The sequence below is a fragment of the Vulpes lagopus genome, chromosome 21 (genome assembly GCF_018345385.1).
Source record: "Vulpes lagopus strain Blue_001 chromosome 21, ASM1834538v1, whole genome shotgun sequence".
Lineage (NCBI taxonomy): Eukaryota > Metazoa > Chordata > Mammalia > Carnivora > Canidae > Vulpes > Vulpes lagopus.
The window spans coordinates 42,896,348-42,912,745 of record NC_054844.1 but is presented as its reverse complement, the minus strand read 5'-3'; the positions used below and the strand labels follow the sequence as shown (position 1 = coordinate 42,912,745).

The following is a 16,398-nucleotide window of genomic DNA, read 5'->3' as shown; positions in this document are numbered from 1 at the left end:
TTCGGAAAGGCTGCTTTATTAGAAGCTCTTTTTTTTTTTTAGAAGCTCTTCTGACATCATTTTCAGACTGCCTGGAAGTCTTGGTGTCAGGGATGGGAGTCCTCATGTGACTGGGGGGCTGGAGGGGGGTGGGTAGGGGTACAGGTCTCCGCACACCGCGGCTCATTTCCGTATGCTCCTATGGGTGGCAGCTGAGGTCCTGATGGAATAGGACCTGAAGGCGCCAGGTCCGCCGCCGCTGGAGAAGCTCAGGGCATTGCTGCCCATGGTCCCCCCGAAGCTCAGCCCGCTGCCGCCTCCGCCAGTGGAGTTCACCACAGCTGGGAGAAAAGGGAGGAGGGCTCCATCAGCACGAGGCCCACCCCCCAGGCCCATCCCTCACTCCACCCCGCTCTCCCTCCCCACTGCCTCTCCTCCTCAGCACCCTCCGCAGGCCAGCCCAGAAGGAGCCGGGGCCAGCCACAGGGGCTGCACCACGGACGCCCCACGCCCTGCTCTGCCCTCTTGCACGGCTTCCCTGGGCCTTTGAGCCTGACGGGCTGGGAGCTCCAGGGCACCTGCTAAAAGCCCATAAGGGAAAGAAGAAGCTCCTGGGCCGGACAAGGCCAGGCCCTCGGGCCAGCGTGCAAGACCCAGCCTGGCTAGACAGCACAGGAGAAGGGCCACAGCCAAGGACTTACAGATGTTCACGGCTCCCACGCCATCTCCGGCCAACCTGGGGGCAGAGGAGAGACCTGTGAGAGCAGCTCTTTCCTCAGAGCTGGAGGAGGCAGTCCTGGGCCCCCTCCATCCGGGAGCCACGCAGGGCTGATATTCCTTCCCCTGCCCCACACATCAGTCCTCAGCCTCGTTGCAAAATAAGGGGGCGGGGGGTGGGGAGGTTCACTTAGGCCCTCCTGGTACTGGCCACGTGAGCTCGGGCCATGTCCCAAAGCCTCCATTTCCTCACCTATAAACTGAGCCTAACTTAGTCCCGGCCTCACAGGGTCGGTGGTGAGGGCTGGATCACATAATGGACCTGGAGCCCGGGAGCACGGGAGTTGATGAGGGGCAGCGGGGATGACTTCTGAAGACAGCTGCCCCCCTCAACGCGGGCTGGAGCTTGCGGATGCCTGGCAATCCGGCCCCTGGCGTGAGGTGTGGCGTGGGGCCACCATTCGCTATGGAGTGAAATAATTCGCGAATTGCTGCTTTAGGGAACGCAGCTACGGCGGGTACTGCGGAGGCCGCAGGAGGCAGATGCGGCCACTCTCAGGCCCTGCTGGAAATGGAAAAGCCTCGGGACAGTTGGGCGTGTTTGTTTTATGACTCACAGCCCCATTGTCACCGCCCCCTTGGCCTTGAGGTTGAGTTTACTCTGCAGTGGGGAGGGGGACCTCACTTTGATAGAGGGATGAGGGGAGCCCAGCTGACGTCATCAGCCCCAAGTTCAGGAAGAGGACAGAGCAAAGGACAAGGGCAAGAAGCGGATGTGCCAGGAGGCTTCCAAGCCCCTTCCTTGTTCAACTGGCCCCTGCAAGCGCTGGGAGTCGCTGGCGGTTGCAGGCCCCAGGAGGAAGGGGATGGGGCCCCACTATAAGAGTCCCCAGCTCTGGTTCTAGCAGGAAAAGAGGTCCCGGGTTTGCATTCCCAAGAAAGCATGGCCCCTGCACCCATGCTGGCAGAGGGTGCAGAGAGAGGCAGCACGGCCGGGACAGGTGGGCTCTCGGGCCGCCCTGTGCCCCAGATCAGCGGCTCTCTCTTCCCAGAGGCCTCTGCCGTTCAATTCCTCTTCCCACAAAGCCCAGGTGCCAACCCCGGCAAGAGATGGGTCAACTGCCGTGGCAGAGACCCTTCCGCCTCCCCTTCCCCACCCCATTTCCTGCAGCCGTGACTCTTCTCTGCCTCCTTCCTGGAGTCAGGCACTCTGCCTTAGCATTCCCCAGTGCCCCAGCTCCTTCCTGTCCACTCCAGCAGAAGCAGCCTGCCTCCCCCGCCCCTCAGGAAAAAATGTTCCCAAAAGAAAAAGTTCTGTGTAAATTTAGCATTTCATAAATGGTCTCTATTATGAGTGCTTCCTAGGTGCTTCCTTTACAAATGTTTGGTGCCCCCCGGCCCACGTGCAAGCTCCCCGAGGGCAGGAGCCTATGTCACACCTTATCTATCTCCATGCTGGGTTCCAACAAGCCAAGCCCTGATGGGGCCTACTTCCAAGCCTTGGCCGTGCTGTTCCCTGTCACCCTCTCCAAACCTTAACCTTCGCCGAGGGCACAACTCTGCAGCCTCGCAGATTGAATGAATCAATCAACCATCAGGGTGAGAATGAAAGCCCAACTCCACGGACAGAGGGTCCATGTCTAACCCTGATCCAGCCCAGCCTGCTCTCTGGCAGCGGGTATGCATAGATCTCTGGGATCTCCCACATTCAGTCAACACCAGGCGACTTGGCCCTCAGTGATGCAGCGAGAAGCAGCCTGGCATCATGAAAGACCCCTGGGCCAGGAATCAGCAGAGCTTGACTGCACGCTGGGCCTGTCCCCTCCATTCATTAAACTGAACCACAGCTTCCCCTCTGTAAACTAAGCAACAACACTGGGCCTGCTTCCCCGAATGTACTGTGAGGGTCTAATAAGATGACCTGGGCCACACTTGTGAAGGGGCTGACACCATTTCAGCTTTCCCATTGAGCTTTATACCATGTGGTCTTTCCAACTAGAAGGTCATCTCATCAAGAGCAAAGAAGCATCAGCTTTACCCTCCCTACACTTCCCACCCCACCCCCCCGCCCCGGTGCCTTGCAGAAGAGGGCACAGGAAATGTCTGTAGATGGATGAATGTCAAGTCCCAGGCCCCACCGAGCCCCAGAAGGATTCCCCGTCCTGGCTTCTGTGTCCTCACCGGCTCTCCTCGCCCTCCAGCAGCTTGCGGTAGGTGGCGATCTCGATGTCCAGGGCCAGCTTGACGTTCATGAGCTCCTGGTACTCGCGCAGCTGCCGGGCCATGTCCTGCTTGGCTCGCTGCAGGGCGGCCTCCAGCTCCTCCTGCTTGGCATGTGCGTCCTTGAGGGCCAGCTCTCCACGTTCTTCGGCCTCAGCAATGGCAGCCTCCAACTTGGCGCGCTGTGGGCAGTAGGGGATGGCTGTGAGCTAGGGGACAGGCCTTACCAGTCACTGCCTTTCTGCCGCCCCATCCTGCAGTGAGCGCCCGTGCAACTTGCTCATGGAGGCTTCACTGGCATCAGTCTACTCCCCCAGCACCAGGGAATCACAAGAGTCAAAAACATGGGCTCTGGGGGCACCCGGGTGGCTCAGCGGTTGAGCGTCTGCCTTCAGCTCAGGCCATGATCCCGGGATCCTGGAATCGAGTCTCGCATCGGGCTCCCTGCATGGAGCCTGCTTTTCCCTCTGCCTGGGTCTCTGCCTCTCTCTCTGTGTGTGTCTCATGAATAAATAAATAAAATCTTTTAAAAAGGGGGGGCTCTGATATCCAATGCTTAGGCTCCAATTCTGGCTCTTCCACTTATTAGCCACGTGATCTTGGACACATCCACCTTTCTGGGCCACAGTCTCCTCTCCTCTAAAACAGCAATAATCACACAGAGTCTCCCTCATAGGGATGCTGCGGGGATTAGATGAGGTGATATGGAAGTCCCTGGCACACAGTAAGTGCTTAATAAATACTATTATAATCATTATTAATCATTTTTTTTTGGTCAAGCACCAACCTGTTCTGTTTCTAGGAATTCTGTTTTTTGTTTTTTTTTTAGATTCCACCTATAAGGGAGAGCATACAATATTTGAATATTTGTCTTTCTCTGTGTGACATATTTCACTCAGCATAATGCCCTCAAGGTTTGCATTGTCACAAATGGCAGGATTTCTTCTTTTTTTTTTTTTTTAAGATTTTATTTATTTATTCATGAGAGACAGAGAGAGAGAGAGAGAGAGAAAGAGACACAGGCAGAGGGAGAAGCAGGTTCCATGCGGGGAACCCCATGCGGGACTCGACCTCAGGTCCCCAGGATCACGCCCTGGGCTGAAGGCGGCGCTAAACCGCTGAGCCACCCGGGCTACCCGCATTTCTTTTTGATGGCTGAGTAATAGCCTATTCTGTGGCTGAATAATATTTTCCTTACTAATTCACCCACTGATGGACACTTGGTGTCCGTGTCGTGGCTATTGTAAACAATGCTGCAATGAACACGGAGCTGCAGAGATCTCTTTGATAGAGGAATTGTATTTCCTTCAGATATATACCCCGAAATTTAATTGTTGGATTCTACGGTGGTTCTATTTTTAACGTTTTGAGGACCCTCCACACGGCTCTCCACAGGGGCTGCGCCAGTTTGCATCCCCACCAAAAGTACACAGGGTTCCCTTCCCTCCACATCCTCGCCAGCACTCGTTATCGCCTGTTGTGATCACCGTAATTAATAAATGCTGTCACGATTTACGAATGCCCGGCCCCTCCGTCCCCAGCCGGAGGAGAGCCAAAGCCATGGGATCCTAGTTGAGTCCCTAAATTTCGGGCAGCCGACAGGAATAAAAACCATCTTCAAAACAGGCGCAGAACCAGGAGACTCGGAGCAGAGAGACACCGCTTGGAACCCCCAGACTCCAAAAGTGTGACCAGCAGCCCCCCACCCCCGGTTTGGGCCGGGTTGGTCCCAGCAGCAGCTGCCACTTCCTGCCCAGCGTGAACATTCCTTCTGTTGGCGGCTCATCCCCACACCCCCAGCCAGGGAACCTATCTGTCCTGGGCCCCTTCCTGTTAGGCTCTCAGAGCTGCCACTCCCACCCTACTCCCCCTTCCCTCTCACCAGCCACTCTCTGTCCTCGGACCCTCCCCTGTGCCCAGTGCACCCCGCTTCTCTGCCAGCCCTCCTTGTCCCTCCGGGAGGCCCTCTGATGCCCTCTGCCCCCTGCCCAGCTGGCAGTGCCCTCCCCTATCACACTGGTAGCCCCCTGACATTGCCTCATCCCATTGCCTCTGGGCCCCTGCATAGTGGGAGACCCCCCAAGTCCAGGGCCTGGCTCTGCCCCGATGTACAAGAGGAGAACCAGATGCGGCAAAAGCTGCAGGGTTTGGCAAACCACCACTCCTTACTCTGTGCCCCCCCTCCTGGCCCGGAAGCTGCCCTGCTGCACCGGTGATTCATAGCCCTGCATCTGGGCCAGGAGGCAGCCTCCACCCTCATGTACAGTGGCCAGCAGGGCTCCAAGAGAGGGACATTTCTGGGGAAATCACCCCCACATCCCTCCCCACCCCCCTGCTCATCTGGAGATTAGCTCCCAGAAGCTGCAGCACTGGTTACCTCCCCTCCCTCCCTGCTGCAGACAGCTGCTCAGGCTTAGCTGCCCTGTCCACCCCTGGGGATGCCTTGGCGGGGCCTGGGGGACCCTCATCAACACCTGTCCCCCTGCCAGCTACACAGCTACACATGGGAGGCCTGTGCCCCACCACGTGCCAGGGTGCTGAGGAGGAGCACTCAAGGTGTTATTCACATTTCAGGAGAGGTGGGGGACAGCCAACAACTTAGTTAATAAACCAGAAAACTTCCACTAGGGACAGATGCTTTGGGAAACTTCAGACACCCTGCTGACAGAGTGGCTGGTGGTTGAGGAAGTCAATTCCGGAAGGGGGACTTGCATCCAAATCCCAGGATGACAAAAGGGCAGCCACGTGCTGAGCTAGGAGAACCACATTCCAGGTGGCAGGAACACAGAGTGCAAAGGCCCTGAAGCGTGAACTGGCCTGGCAAATCCAAGAGACCGGAAGCAGCCTAGTGTGGCCGGGGCACAGTGAGAGGCAGTGGTGGGAAGGGAGAGACGGGGCGTTGCGAGCCCTAGTAAGGGTTCCTGCCGGCCTCCGTCCCCCTAATCCAGACGGACTGCGAGCTCCCAGGTACAGCACAATGCACCCAGAGCGAAGTGCAAGGAGAGTGCCCAGTACGAGTCTGGGAACGAACGGGGGGTGCTTCTCGGGCAGGCCAGGCTGAGGCTCCCTCCCCAGGCTGCAGCCCAGCTCGGACTCCTCCCCTCCCTTTGGCCGGACCACGACCTGGCCAAGAACAGTCCGTCCTGGAGATCTCCCAAGTGGGCCCCCGAGACAGGCCGCACCAGCCCCGGCCTGGGACAGCCTCCTCTCCTCATTCTCAGATGGCTGCTCCACGTGCCCCCGGAAACAGGGAGCAGCAGGGAGGAGGGCTTGTTCCCACCTGGTTCTTGATGTTGTCGATCTCAGCCTGCAGCCTCTGGATGGCACGGTTCATCTCTGCGATCTCGTTCCGGGTGTTACGGAGGTCGTCCCCGTGCTTCCCAGCCTGGGCCTGGAGGGTCTCAAACTGGAGGGCCACATAGAGAAGTATGGCAGGGGGGCAGGGGGTCAATGATTACAGGGGCCTCATCCCAGGAAGACCCCGGGTTCTGCATGACGAGCCCTCCTCGCTTATCTTCCCAGGAAGCGACAGTGTGACTCCCAGAGATCTTCACCCACTGCCAGCAGGCCAGACTCGTGGGCAGTGGGGTGGACTGGGGATTTGCTTTCCTCCCCAGTCAGGACAGGGAGGGCAAGGATGGCTTCCAGGGCCCCATCCCCATTGATCCTGGGGCCCTGCCCGTCCCCACCATGTCCCAAGTGCTGCAGAATCACCAGAAGTCTGAGATCCTCACCTGTTAAACAAACCCCCGTTAAAAAAAAGCACACTTGTGAAAAGCATCAGCGCCACCCATTTCACAGACGGGAAGAACGAGCTGCGGAGAATGGAAGGCACTGCCCACGGATCCAATCACATGGCAAGTCTGAGCCCAGGCCTCCTTGCTGGCATAGCTGTGTCTCACCCGTGTGCCGTGGATGACTCCCAATCTCTGCAGCGACCTCCCTCTGCTGCTTTTAAACCCTGCCTCAGCCCCCCCCCCCCCAAACGCTGGCTTACCGCAGCACATTCCCTCAGCATCCTCCCAGCCAGCCGCCCTGCCTCCGTATGGCACGCACAATGATTACCCCTCCCTGGCCCGGAGACCCGGGACCCGGGATCAAGTCCCCACCCACCCTTGCATCTATGAGCTATGTAGAGTTCCGCAAATTATTTATCCCCTCTGTGCTTTAGGAGCCTCCACCCCGCCCCCGCACCAGGCTGGGATCCCCACCCAGGGAGGGACGGGGCCTTCACATCCCCTCTTCCCCGGGTACTGCAGAGTACCACGGGCTTGACCACTGGTGCCTGCCAGAACAGTGGGGCCCAAGCCCCAAAGGCTTAAGACAGGATGAGGACCCCGCCCAGAAGAAAAGATGACCCCCCACCCCATGGCCCGCACCTTGCTCTGGTACATGGTCTCAGTCTCGGCCCGGCTGCGGTTGGCCATCTCCTCGTACTGGGCCTTGACCTCGGCGATGATGCCGTCCAGGTCCAGGGAGCGGCTGTTGTCCATGGACAGCACCACGGACGTGTCCGAGATCTGGGACTGCAGCTCTGCCAACTCCTGCAGGGACCAGACCTCCAGGGGTCAGGTCTTGGGGTGTGACCCGTTCCCGTTCCCATTCCCACACCCAACCTGGAACCCCCTTTACACCAGGGGAAGGGAAAGGGAGAAGAGGTCAGAGCGGGCGTGAGGCCCCAGGTGGCGAGGGGGCACAGACCCAGCACCTGCCAAACAGTCTGCCCGCCCCTGGCAGCCCAGAGGGCCCATTAGCAACTTCTCAGAAAAAGAACCTGGTGGGATCGCAGCAGATAAAGGAGTGACAGACTGTGGAGGACTGTGATGGCCCCTTCTGTGAGCTCTGCTGGGTCGGGGGGCTCGGGCGGTGAAGCAGATCACTAGGGGGCGGGTCGCATACAACATCCCGCCCTAGAATAGAACGCTGCAGCCTTTAAGACTGATGATAGGGCTGTATTTATATCCACGGTACGCGGAAAAAAATGTGATCTTATTTTTATTTTTTTTTTCTTTATTTATTTATGATAGTCACAGAGAGAGAGAGAGAGGCAGAGACACAGGCAGAGGGAGAAGCAGGCTCCATGCAGGGAGCCCGACGTGGGATTCGATCCCGGGTCTCCAGGATCGCGCCCTGGGCCAAAGGCAGGCGCCAAACCGCTGCGCCACCCAGGGATCCCCTTATTTTTATTAAAATATATATTACTATAGCCCTGCGTGTGTAGGCAGTCGGTATCTACAAGAGGTAGATGCCAAGGTGATAAGAGCATATATAAGTGGCCTGTTTTCAATTTTACGCTCTACTCTGGATTTTTGACAGCGAGCATGTGTCCGTCTTACAAAGACAGGAAAATAGTTAAATATATATGTATGGGGACGTACGCACACACGTATATACGTACATACGCATACGTATATGTAACACGCAACAGACGTATGAAGACCCGCACAGAGATTAGAACGTGATTAGAGATCAGAGAGCGAACCTCAAGGGGCCTGCCCCGGAAACTAATACGTGTGGAAAGTCACTGAGGGGCTGCCGGAGGCTGGACGTTCAGACGAAAGCCAGACTAAAGGGGCGAGAACTGGTCTGTAAGCAGCCTCTGTGCAATGGTGCCCGGACCAGCCCTGCCAGTGACTGGCCACCCCAACTTGCGCCGAAGGCCAGAGAGTCACACCGACAGGAGTGGAGAGGGTTTTAAATCCCCCAGAGAAAAAAGAGCTGAAAGGCCCAGGTAGGGCAAGGGGGAGAGAACGAGACCACGGGGGCAGCCACACATCCTGGTCCCGCTGGGTACAGGCGCATGGGTACTCCAGTCTCCCCTGACTCGGGCCCCCTGCCCACCCCACCCAGCCCACCTCCGAACTCTGCCACAGCCCGGGATTCCCAGACATCCTCCTGGTTCCTTTCGACCCCTCCCAACACCCCCCTAACAAATGGTCACCCGGTGCCTCCGTAGGGCCAGTCCTGGCTGGCCCCACCCTGCTCTGCTACCCGCAGCTCCTCCCAAACTCCTTGCCCACCACGGATTCCTGAGTCCAGAAAGGACAAAGAGCAGGATGAGTGCCTGCGCACACCCGGGCTGGCCCCGAACAGGGGGTAAACCAGATGGCCCCTCTGTTAGGACTTGGAAGACGTGCCACGGCTCCCACACCCAAGGTCCTCACCGTCTCATATAAGGTCTTGAAGAAGTTGATCTCATCGTTCAGGGCCTCCACCTTCGCCTCTAACTCCACCTTGCTCATGTAGGCGGCATCGACATCCTGGGGGGGTGGCACCGAGAAGGGGTAGAGACATCGTGGCCTCGGTACACAGAACATTTAGCAGGGATGGGAGCCAGTCGGCACCGTCCAACCCACAGGGTCAAACACCAGGGCCCTACCAAGTCACAGGCCACCTCTCCAGGCCGCTGACCCAGGCCACAGCAGGAAGCTTCCTCTCCTGGGCCCTCCCAGGCTACGCGGTGGACATCATTTCCACGCATCCCCAATGGCCACAGGTGCCTTCCCCGCGCTGGCAGCCCCAAACCTAGCGCTTTACCGGTCCCTAGAGGCTTTGGCGGTTTGGACACAGCCCTGGCTCTACCACCTACGATCTCAGGGACCTGGGACAAATCACTTCACCTCCGTGGGCCTCAACGTCTGATGAAATAGGAGAGGAGCGGAAAATTATTCAGACTCCAGGAGAAGGCCCCCAGAGATGGAAGGTCTCCAGCCTAAATGTTTAACATGCAGCTTAGCGACCACGATGCAGGCAGGACACAGGGAACAGCGCAGGCCCGGGGACGCCGGGGCCCCTGGTAGCCATACGTCCCTGTGCTCAAACTCCTGCGGAAAGGGCTCGACCTCATGCATCCCTGAAGCTCCTCAATCTCTAAGGGCACAGCACTCCGGGCAGGTCGCCTTCGCGTGGATGAGCCTGGAACACTGAGCTGCTCGGGGAGGGCACTGAATCCGAATCCTAAATCAAAGGCCCCAAAGATACTCCTGAGGCCTTTCGACCTCAGCTCGCACGTCTCCAGGAAAAGGGAGGTCGCTCTGCGCGGGCGGCCCGTCCCACTCATTCAACACACATTTCGGCACCGGCTCCGAGGTGCTCCAACCCTTGTCTGTCATGAAACGCTCCGACTGTGACAGAGCACTTCCGTATTTGGGCCTGAGATCTCCCTCTCTAACCTCTACCTTTTGGTCTTGATGCTAACGCCTCCAGGCCAAAAGCAAGTCTCGTGACTCACCAGACGTGCACACGGACACATGCGCACCCGTACCCGGGACGGCTGTACGAGGAGGGCCTGGCTTCCAGATCTCCCCTTTCCTAAGCCCCTCACCTCCTCCTTGTAACCTCCAGACCAAACCTGGGCCACACATCCCTACCGGCTGCTCAGGTGCGAGGGCCGATGTGGTTTTGGACAATGCCCCCCTGCCGGCTTGTCCGCCCCCCTCACCTTCTTGAGCACCACGAACTCATTCTCAGCGGCTGTGCGACGGTTAATCTCATCCTCGTACCTGCAAGTAGGGGGAGGGTGCATGGTGTGTGTGCAGCTCTGCCTCCATCCCCCCTCCTATCCCGGCGTCCCTCCTACCCAGGCGTGAGAACCTGCCCCACATGGGCTTCACTCTTCCTTAATGACCTGCAGAAATGGGTATCAGCTAGAAAACCAAATGTCCCTGATTGTCCCTTGCGGCTATTCCTTTTTTTTTTTTTTAAGATTTTATTTATTTATTCATGAGAGACACAGAGAGGTAGAGACACAGGCAAAGGGAGAAGCAGGCTCCAGGCGGGGGGAGCCCAGGACCCCGGGATCACATCCTGGGCTGAAGGCAGAGGTTCAGCCACAGAGCCACCCAAGCGTCCCGCCTTGTGGCTATTCCTAAGGCTGGGAGTCATGGCAGGAGATGAAAGGTGGGAGGGCAAGGAACATATATGAATTCAAGGACAAAAACTGCATCTACCCGGAACAAGAAAACAAATAATAATAGCCAAGCTTAGAGACCGCTTCAAATGGGGCCTACACTGTCACATGCCTTCTGCAAATCAGCTCATCTAATCTGCACAATGATCCTATAACGTGGTACCATGATTAGCAGGAAAGGAACGGCGGCACCGAGGGGCAGATAATCTGTCCGGGCACTAAGCTACGAAGTGACAAAACCCAGACTTTGACCCTGGCAGTCAGACCCCAGGCCCAGGCCTTAACCACTACCTCATCCCACCTTCTGACGCTGGAGCTTAAAGCAGAGGAACCTTGTAGAATCAGTTGGGGCCAGAAGAACCAGGCCCCAACTAGGTGGTCTGGCCCCATCTCTACTCCCAGAGGCCCCCCTCCCCATCCCTTTTTCTCCCGAGGAGCTGGCCCCACCCATAGGAGGACACTGGCAATGCAGGGCACAGAGCAAGGGGGCACTTGGGCCTGACCCAGTATTTATTTATTTGGGAACTTTTTTAAAAAAAGTGTCAGAAACAGGGACTCAGTAGTACCCAAGGCCTGCAGGAGGGCAGCAGGGCAATGATGGCAGGGGGCAAGGAGCTCCTGCAGGCAGAGCACCCCCCCCCCACCATCTCCCAGGAGCCCAGACTCACAAGGGCCTGCTCCCTCAGGTCCTATAGAATAGGGAAGGGACGCCTGGGGGGCTCAGTGGTTGAGCATCTGCCTTTGGCTCTCCACCTCTCTTTGTGTCCCTCATGAATAAATAAAATCTTTAAAAAATAATAATAGTTAGGGAAATATCCTGAAGGCCATCTGTCCGTCCCTGCCTTGGTGGCGTGCCGCTGGGCCCAGGGGTGCCCACGCAGGAGCTCACCGGGCAGCTGCACCCCAGGCTCCTCCAGGGGCCCCTTCCAGGCTCCCTCAGCCCCAACCCAGAGCCCAGGCTGGCTCTGCAGGAAAGCGCTCTACGGCAGGCTGGGGGCCGGAGTGGGGGGTAGGACGTGAGCACACACCTGCGTGAGCACACACATGCACGCACAAACGGCAACAGAGGCTCACCGGTTGCCGGGGCCTGCTCCGTCCTGCACCTGTCGGCTCCCACCTGCTGTGGGATTACTCGGGATTACTCCTGTTGACTGTTGCTCCGGGGAAGTCAGGGAGTGGGAGCTCCCCACAGAGGCCTTTTTGTTTGTTCTCCCTCCAGTTAGAGCCAGTGTCCGGCTGAGTCACGCACCCCCAGGGCAGAGCACAGAACTCACTGCTACTCCCAGGACTATGGACTACGGGCAAGTGTGCTGGGGTGCGCCCAGCCCGAGCCTCAGGCGTTGGTTTCTATTCATTGGGAAGAGAGAGCTCAGTGGGCCCCTCAGAGGCCTGTCCTTGACACCCCAGTACCCCCACCCCGGGCCCTTCACTCCCTGCCTTGCCTCACAGCCTCCTCTCTGCTTCCTGCCCTGACCAGAGCCGCCCCTCAGCCTCTGCAGCCCTATAGAGCCCACCTTGACCCCTCTCTCTCCTTGCTCCTTGCTCTCCCAAGTCGGCTCCGTGTCTCCTCCTGGGAGTCAGGGGGCCCAGTATTCAGGCTCTCCCAGGGGCCTGCCCCCTGACCCCCCCCCCCCCAGGACCCTGAATCTCTCCAGTCTCTAACCCCTCACCCGAACAGAGCGGCTGTTCTAGACTACTCTGTGAGGGTCACGCAAGTTCTGAAGCACACCTGTCATAGGACACCTTTTGCCCTACCCTGTCCTGGGACCCGGGTCAGGCGCCCTAAGGGAACCATGCAGGTTGGGGGGGTGGGGGGGGAGCAGGGACATTTCCCTGGGAGTAGGTCAGGTGGCAAGACTTGGAAGCTGCCCCCAGGGACAAAGAAGATGAAAGGAGAGACAGGGAATGTGTGGGTCAAGGCCTTCCCTTCAGGGGTCACTGTACCCCTCTGACCCCTAGACCTGGATGGGAGACCCTGCAGGGGATCGGCTGACGAGGGGTGCACTGTTCCGGGGCGTGGAGCCCCTCCGCCTCCCCGGTCATGTTAGGGTCAGTACTTGTTCTTGAAGTCCTCCAGGACGTCCTGCATGTTCCGCAGCTCCACCTCCAGGCGGCCTCCATCCGTCTGTAGCCCCTCAAGGTGCCTCCGCAGGCCAGCGATGTGGGCCTCGAAGATGCTGGGGAGGCAGCTGCTCCGGGCCGACCTCTGCTCCTGCAGCAGGGCCCACTTGGTCTCCAGCAGCTTGTTCTGCTGCTCCAGGAAGCGCACCTGGGATGGACACAGAGGCGGGAACTCATGAGGGACAGAAGGTGCCACCCCACACTGGAGCGGGGAGCATCTCTGGCCGCCCAGCACAGCCCAGGCGCTCGCTGGCTGTTCCCACCGGGGTCCCCAGCCCTTGTCCCCTCACCCCCTCTAGAAAGCCCACTGTGCACCAGCCTCTCCTCCAGGACCCTCTGTCTTAAAGCATCTTGGAGTGTGACCCAGAGGTCAGGCCTGCCCGGGTCACCAATGTTCCCCATCACATTACAGACGGTCCTCCCCACCTCCCTCCCTGCAGGGCTGCCCCGCCCTGTCTGTCCTGGGCCTCCTCTGTCTCTCTGTCCTCTCTCCGCTGCCCCCTGCCCCCAAGGTCTCAGGACAGGGTGCTAAAATAAGCACCTATTACGTGGGTGCCCAGAAGGCCTCTTGGCTGCACCCAGAATGACTGGAAGTGGGAAGTAATCCTCCTCAGAACTAGCGACACGGAGCAGCAGGACCTGGGGCTGCGGACAGCGAGGCAGAGCAGCTCAGGACCCGGGCCTGCGGAGGCGAGCTGACCAAGGAGAAGGCAGGCAGGCGCTGGGCAGGCCGAGAGCTCCGCCAAGGCAGCAGAGGGGGGGTCGGGCCTCACACCGCCCCCCTCCAGGAAAGACGTCCTGCCAGATGGACGCAGCTGGGCTAGCCCTTAGTTCCTGGTCCAGCCCTACCTTCCCCCTTCTCCACCTACCTGTCCTTCCCAACCCCCGCTCCCACTCTCCGCTCGCCCTCTCCCGCCCCTGTGGGACCCACACAGCCAGGAAAAGCCCCTCCCAAATGGCCCTTCCCCAGGTGGGGGGGGGGCCTCAGTGCTCCTTCCCTGGGCAGCACGGGCTATCTCCAAGGGCACCTCCCACCGCCAAAGGGAGGCCGGCGGACCAGGTGGGTTGGTGGGCAGGTGTCACAGGGAGTCTCCCTCCCTCCCTGCAGCCCTTTATTTTCGGCATAAGCAGTGGAAGGAGAGAGGATCTTTGGAGCCGGGAGCGGCGTGTCTCGCCCCTACCCCACCTCCCACCCAGCACAGCCCCCTCTTAGGGAAACTCCTGGCCTGGATGGTCGCAGGAAGCCCAGGGACCCCCAGACACAGGCAGCCAGGGCAGCCGGACAGGCTGCGCTGGGAGGACAACGCAGGGTGCTGGGGGCAGCTCCGGGGAGGAGGCTGGGAGGCCCAACAGTCAGGGTTCAGGACGAGGAAGTTCCCCGATCCGGGGAGACAGAGCCGCTGCCCAGGCCTCGGGGCAGGTGGGCAGGTGGGCAGGTGGGCAGGTGGGCAGGTGGCCCGGAGCGCGCGGCGGGGAGGGGGGGCCGGCGCGGGGCTCACCTTGTCGATGAAGGAGGCGAACCTGTTGTTGAGGGTCTTGATCTGCTCCCGCTCCTCCCGGCGCACCTGCTGGATGGCGGGGTCGATGTCCACCCGCAGCGGGGCCAGCAGGCTCTGGTTGACCGTGACCTCGCGGATGCCCGCGCCCGCGGGGCCCCCGGAGGCCGAGCGCACGGCCACGCGCGGCCGCGACGCGCCCAGGCCCAAGAGGCTGCGGCTGCCGAAGCCCCCGGGGCGCGCCGAGCTCAGGCGCACCTGCAACCCGCGCCCCGGGAAGGCGGCGGAGCGCGAGCTGAACACCTGGGAGCCCAGGTAGATGGACATGCTGGCTGCGCGGGGCGGGGGCCCAGCCGCACACCTGGGCCGCGCTTTTAGCCGCCCGCGGCGCGGGCGGGGCGGGACCAGGTAGGGGCGGGACCAGGTAGGGGCGGGACCAGGTAGGGGCGGGGCTGCCGCCGGCCACCCTGCCCCACGCGCAGGCCCCGCTCTCCAAGCCCGAGGGTCCCCAGGGGGGAGGAGGGCTGCAGGCCCCCCAGCAGCGAGCCCTGGGAGCCGATCCAAAACAGGTTCAGTCTAGGAGGGCTTCCTGGAGGAGGCTCGGAACGAGTCCTGAAGCCGGAGCACGGAGATCAAGCTCAAAGACTGGGGGGAGGGAGAAACGGGAAAAGTTCTAGTCCAGGAGTCAGCCTCCAGCCGCTTTCCCCAAGGCATCCCAGAAAGGCATTCCCGGACAGCCTCCTTCCCCCAAGCCCAGGTCCTCCTCCAGAGATCAGCTCTTGAGTAATCTGACCCCTCACCCCCCGTGGCCTGGCCCAGCTGGTTTCCCTGGCCACTGCACTCACTCCCATATAGAAAGTAGGCCAAGCAGGGCGCGACCCCTCTTCTGGGCCCTCTCCTTTTCACTCCCGGAGGCATCTGAAGTGCAGGGGCCGCGTGGGAAGGCTTGCACGCCCCCCTACCCCAACGCACATTCCTTTCCACTTATTTTATTTGTCCCTGTAGAGGCAGGCGACACCTGCGTGTAGTTGGGACGCTCTGTGGAAGTCTGCACGCTTCTGTGTGTTCACACCTGCAGGCCACTGGGCTCCTCTGTGTGTCGGTGAACGTTCTTGTACAGGGGGGACCCGAATGCAGAGCGTGGCGGGATGTCTGTGGATGCACAGCTGCACACTCCTGGATGCAGGTCCGCGAGCCTGCTTGTATGTGCGCTCAAACACTCCCCCCATCTTCCACTGCTGCCATATTCCCGTTTGTTTTTTTTTAAAGATTTTATTTTTTTATTCATGAGAGACACAGAGACGGAGGCAGAGACACAGGAGACACATGAGAGACACAGAGGGAGAAGCAGGCTCCCTGCAGGAAGCCCAATGCGGGACTCGATCCCCGGACCCCAGAATCATGGCCTGAGCCAAAAGCAGATGCTCAACCGCTGAGCCACCCCGGGTGCCCCCCCTTTTCTGTTTTAATGCCCCCAGCTCTCATTGTGTCACCCACCGAACAAGTCCCAGCAGCTTTAAACCCACCCAAGATGGGGAGAAACATGGGCTGGAACAGGGAGCACTGGCCAGAGACAGCTCCCGAGGCTTCACTTCCCAGTGGCCTCCACCCCCCTTGCCACAGCCTGGGCCTCCACATGGCCCTGGCCCCGTCCTCACCCAGACCCCATTTGGGGAGAGGGGCCACCTAAGGAACCCCAGGAAAAGACACTTGACAGGACTGCTGCCACCTTGAGTCTATCTCCACCCCCCAGTGAGCTGGCCGGCTTGTCACCTCCCACCAAGCCCTCAGGGACATCCTGGGTGGCCAAGGGTGGGGATGGAATGTCCTTCCTGGTTTTTATTTCAGTTAGATAAGAAGGCCTCCAGGGAGCTAACCGAGCAGCGGCCCCTGCTCAGGGACCGCAGGGGAGGCCCACCGCCCTGTCCTGCCTCCCCTCCACACTGGTGTTGGCAC

General features: G+C 59.7%; 1 protein-coding gene across 1 annotated transcript; it reads right to left on the bottom strand.

Annotated features, from left to right (window-relative positions):
- KRT7 (keratin 7) lies at window positions 1-15,316 on the bottom strand. The gene is made up of 9 exons (XM_041736318.1): window positions 14,446-15,316; window positions 12,883-13,094; window positions 10,358-10,418; window positions 9,081-9,176; window positions 7,296-7,460; window positions 6,197-6,322; window positions 2,878-3,098; window positions 681-715; window positions 1-320 (listed from the first exon to the last, which is right to left on the bottom strand). Exons 1-9 carry the CDS (start codon window positions 14,767-14,769, stop codon window positions 163-165), a joined length of 1,398 nt encoding a protein of 465 aa, XP_041592252.1. The 5' UTR covers window positions 14,770-15,316; the 3' UTR covers window positions 1-162.
- Between the last annotated feature and the right edge of the window lie 1,082 nt (window positions 15,317-16,398).

Bases quoted from the DNA above. Each gene is read 5' to 3' on its own strand.
- KRT7 (XM_041736318.1), bottom strand. From the start codon at position 14,769: ATGTCCATCTACCTGGGCTCCCAGGTGTTCAGCTCGCGCTCCGCCGCC. The intron at 10,419-12,882 runs GTACTGACCCTA...CCCTACTTGCAG, and splicing joins CTGGAGGACTTCAAGAACAA to GTACGAGGATGAGATTAACC. The intron at 9,177-10,357 runs GTGAGGGGGGCG...CCACCCCCCCAG, and splicing joins AGTTCGTGGTGCTCAAGAAG to GATGTCGATGCCGCCTACAT.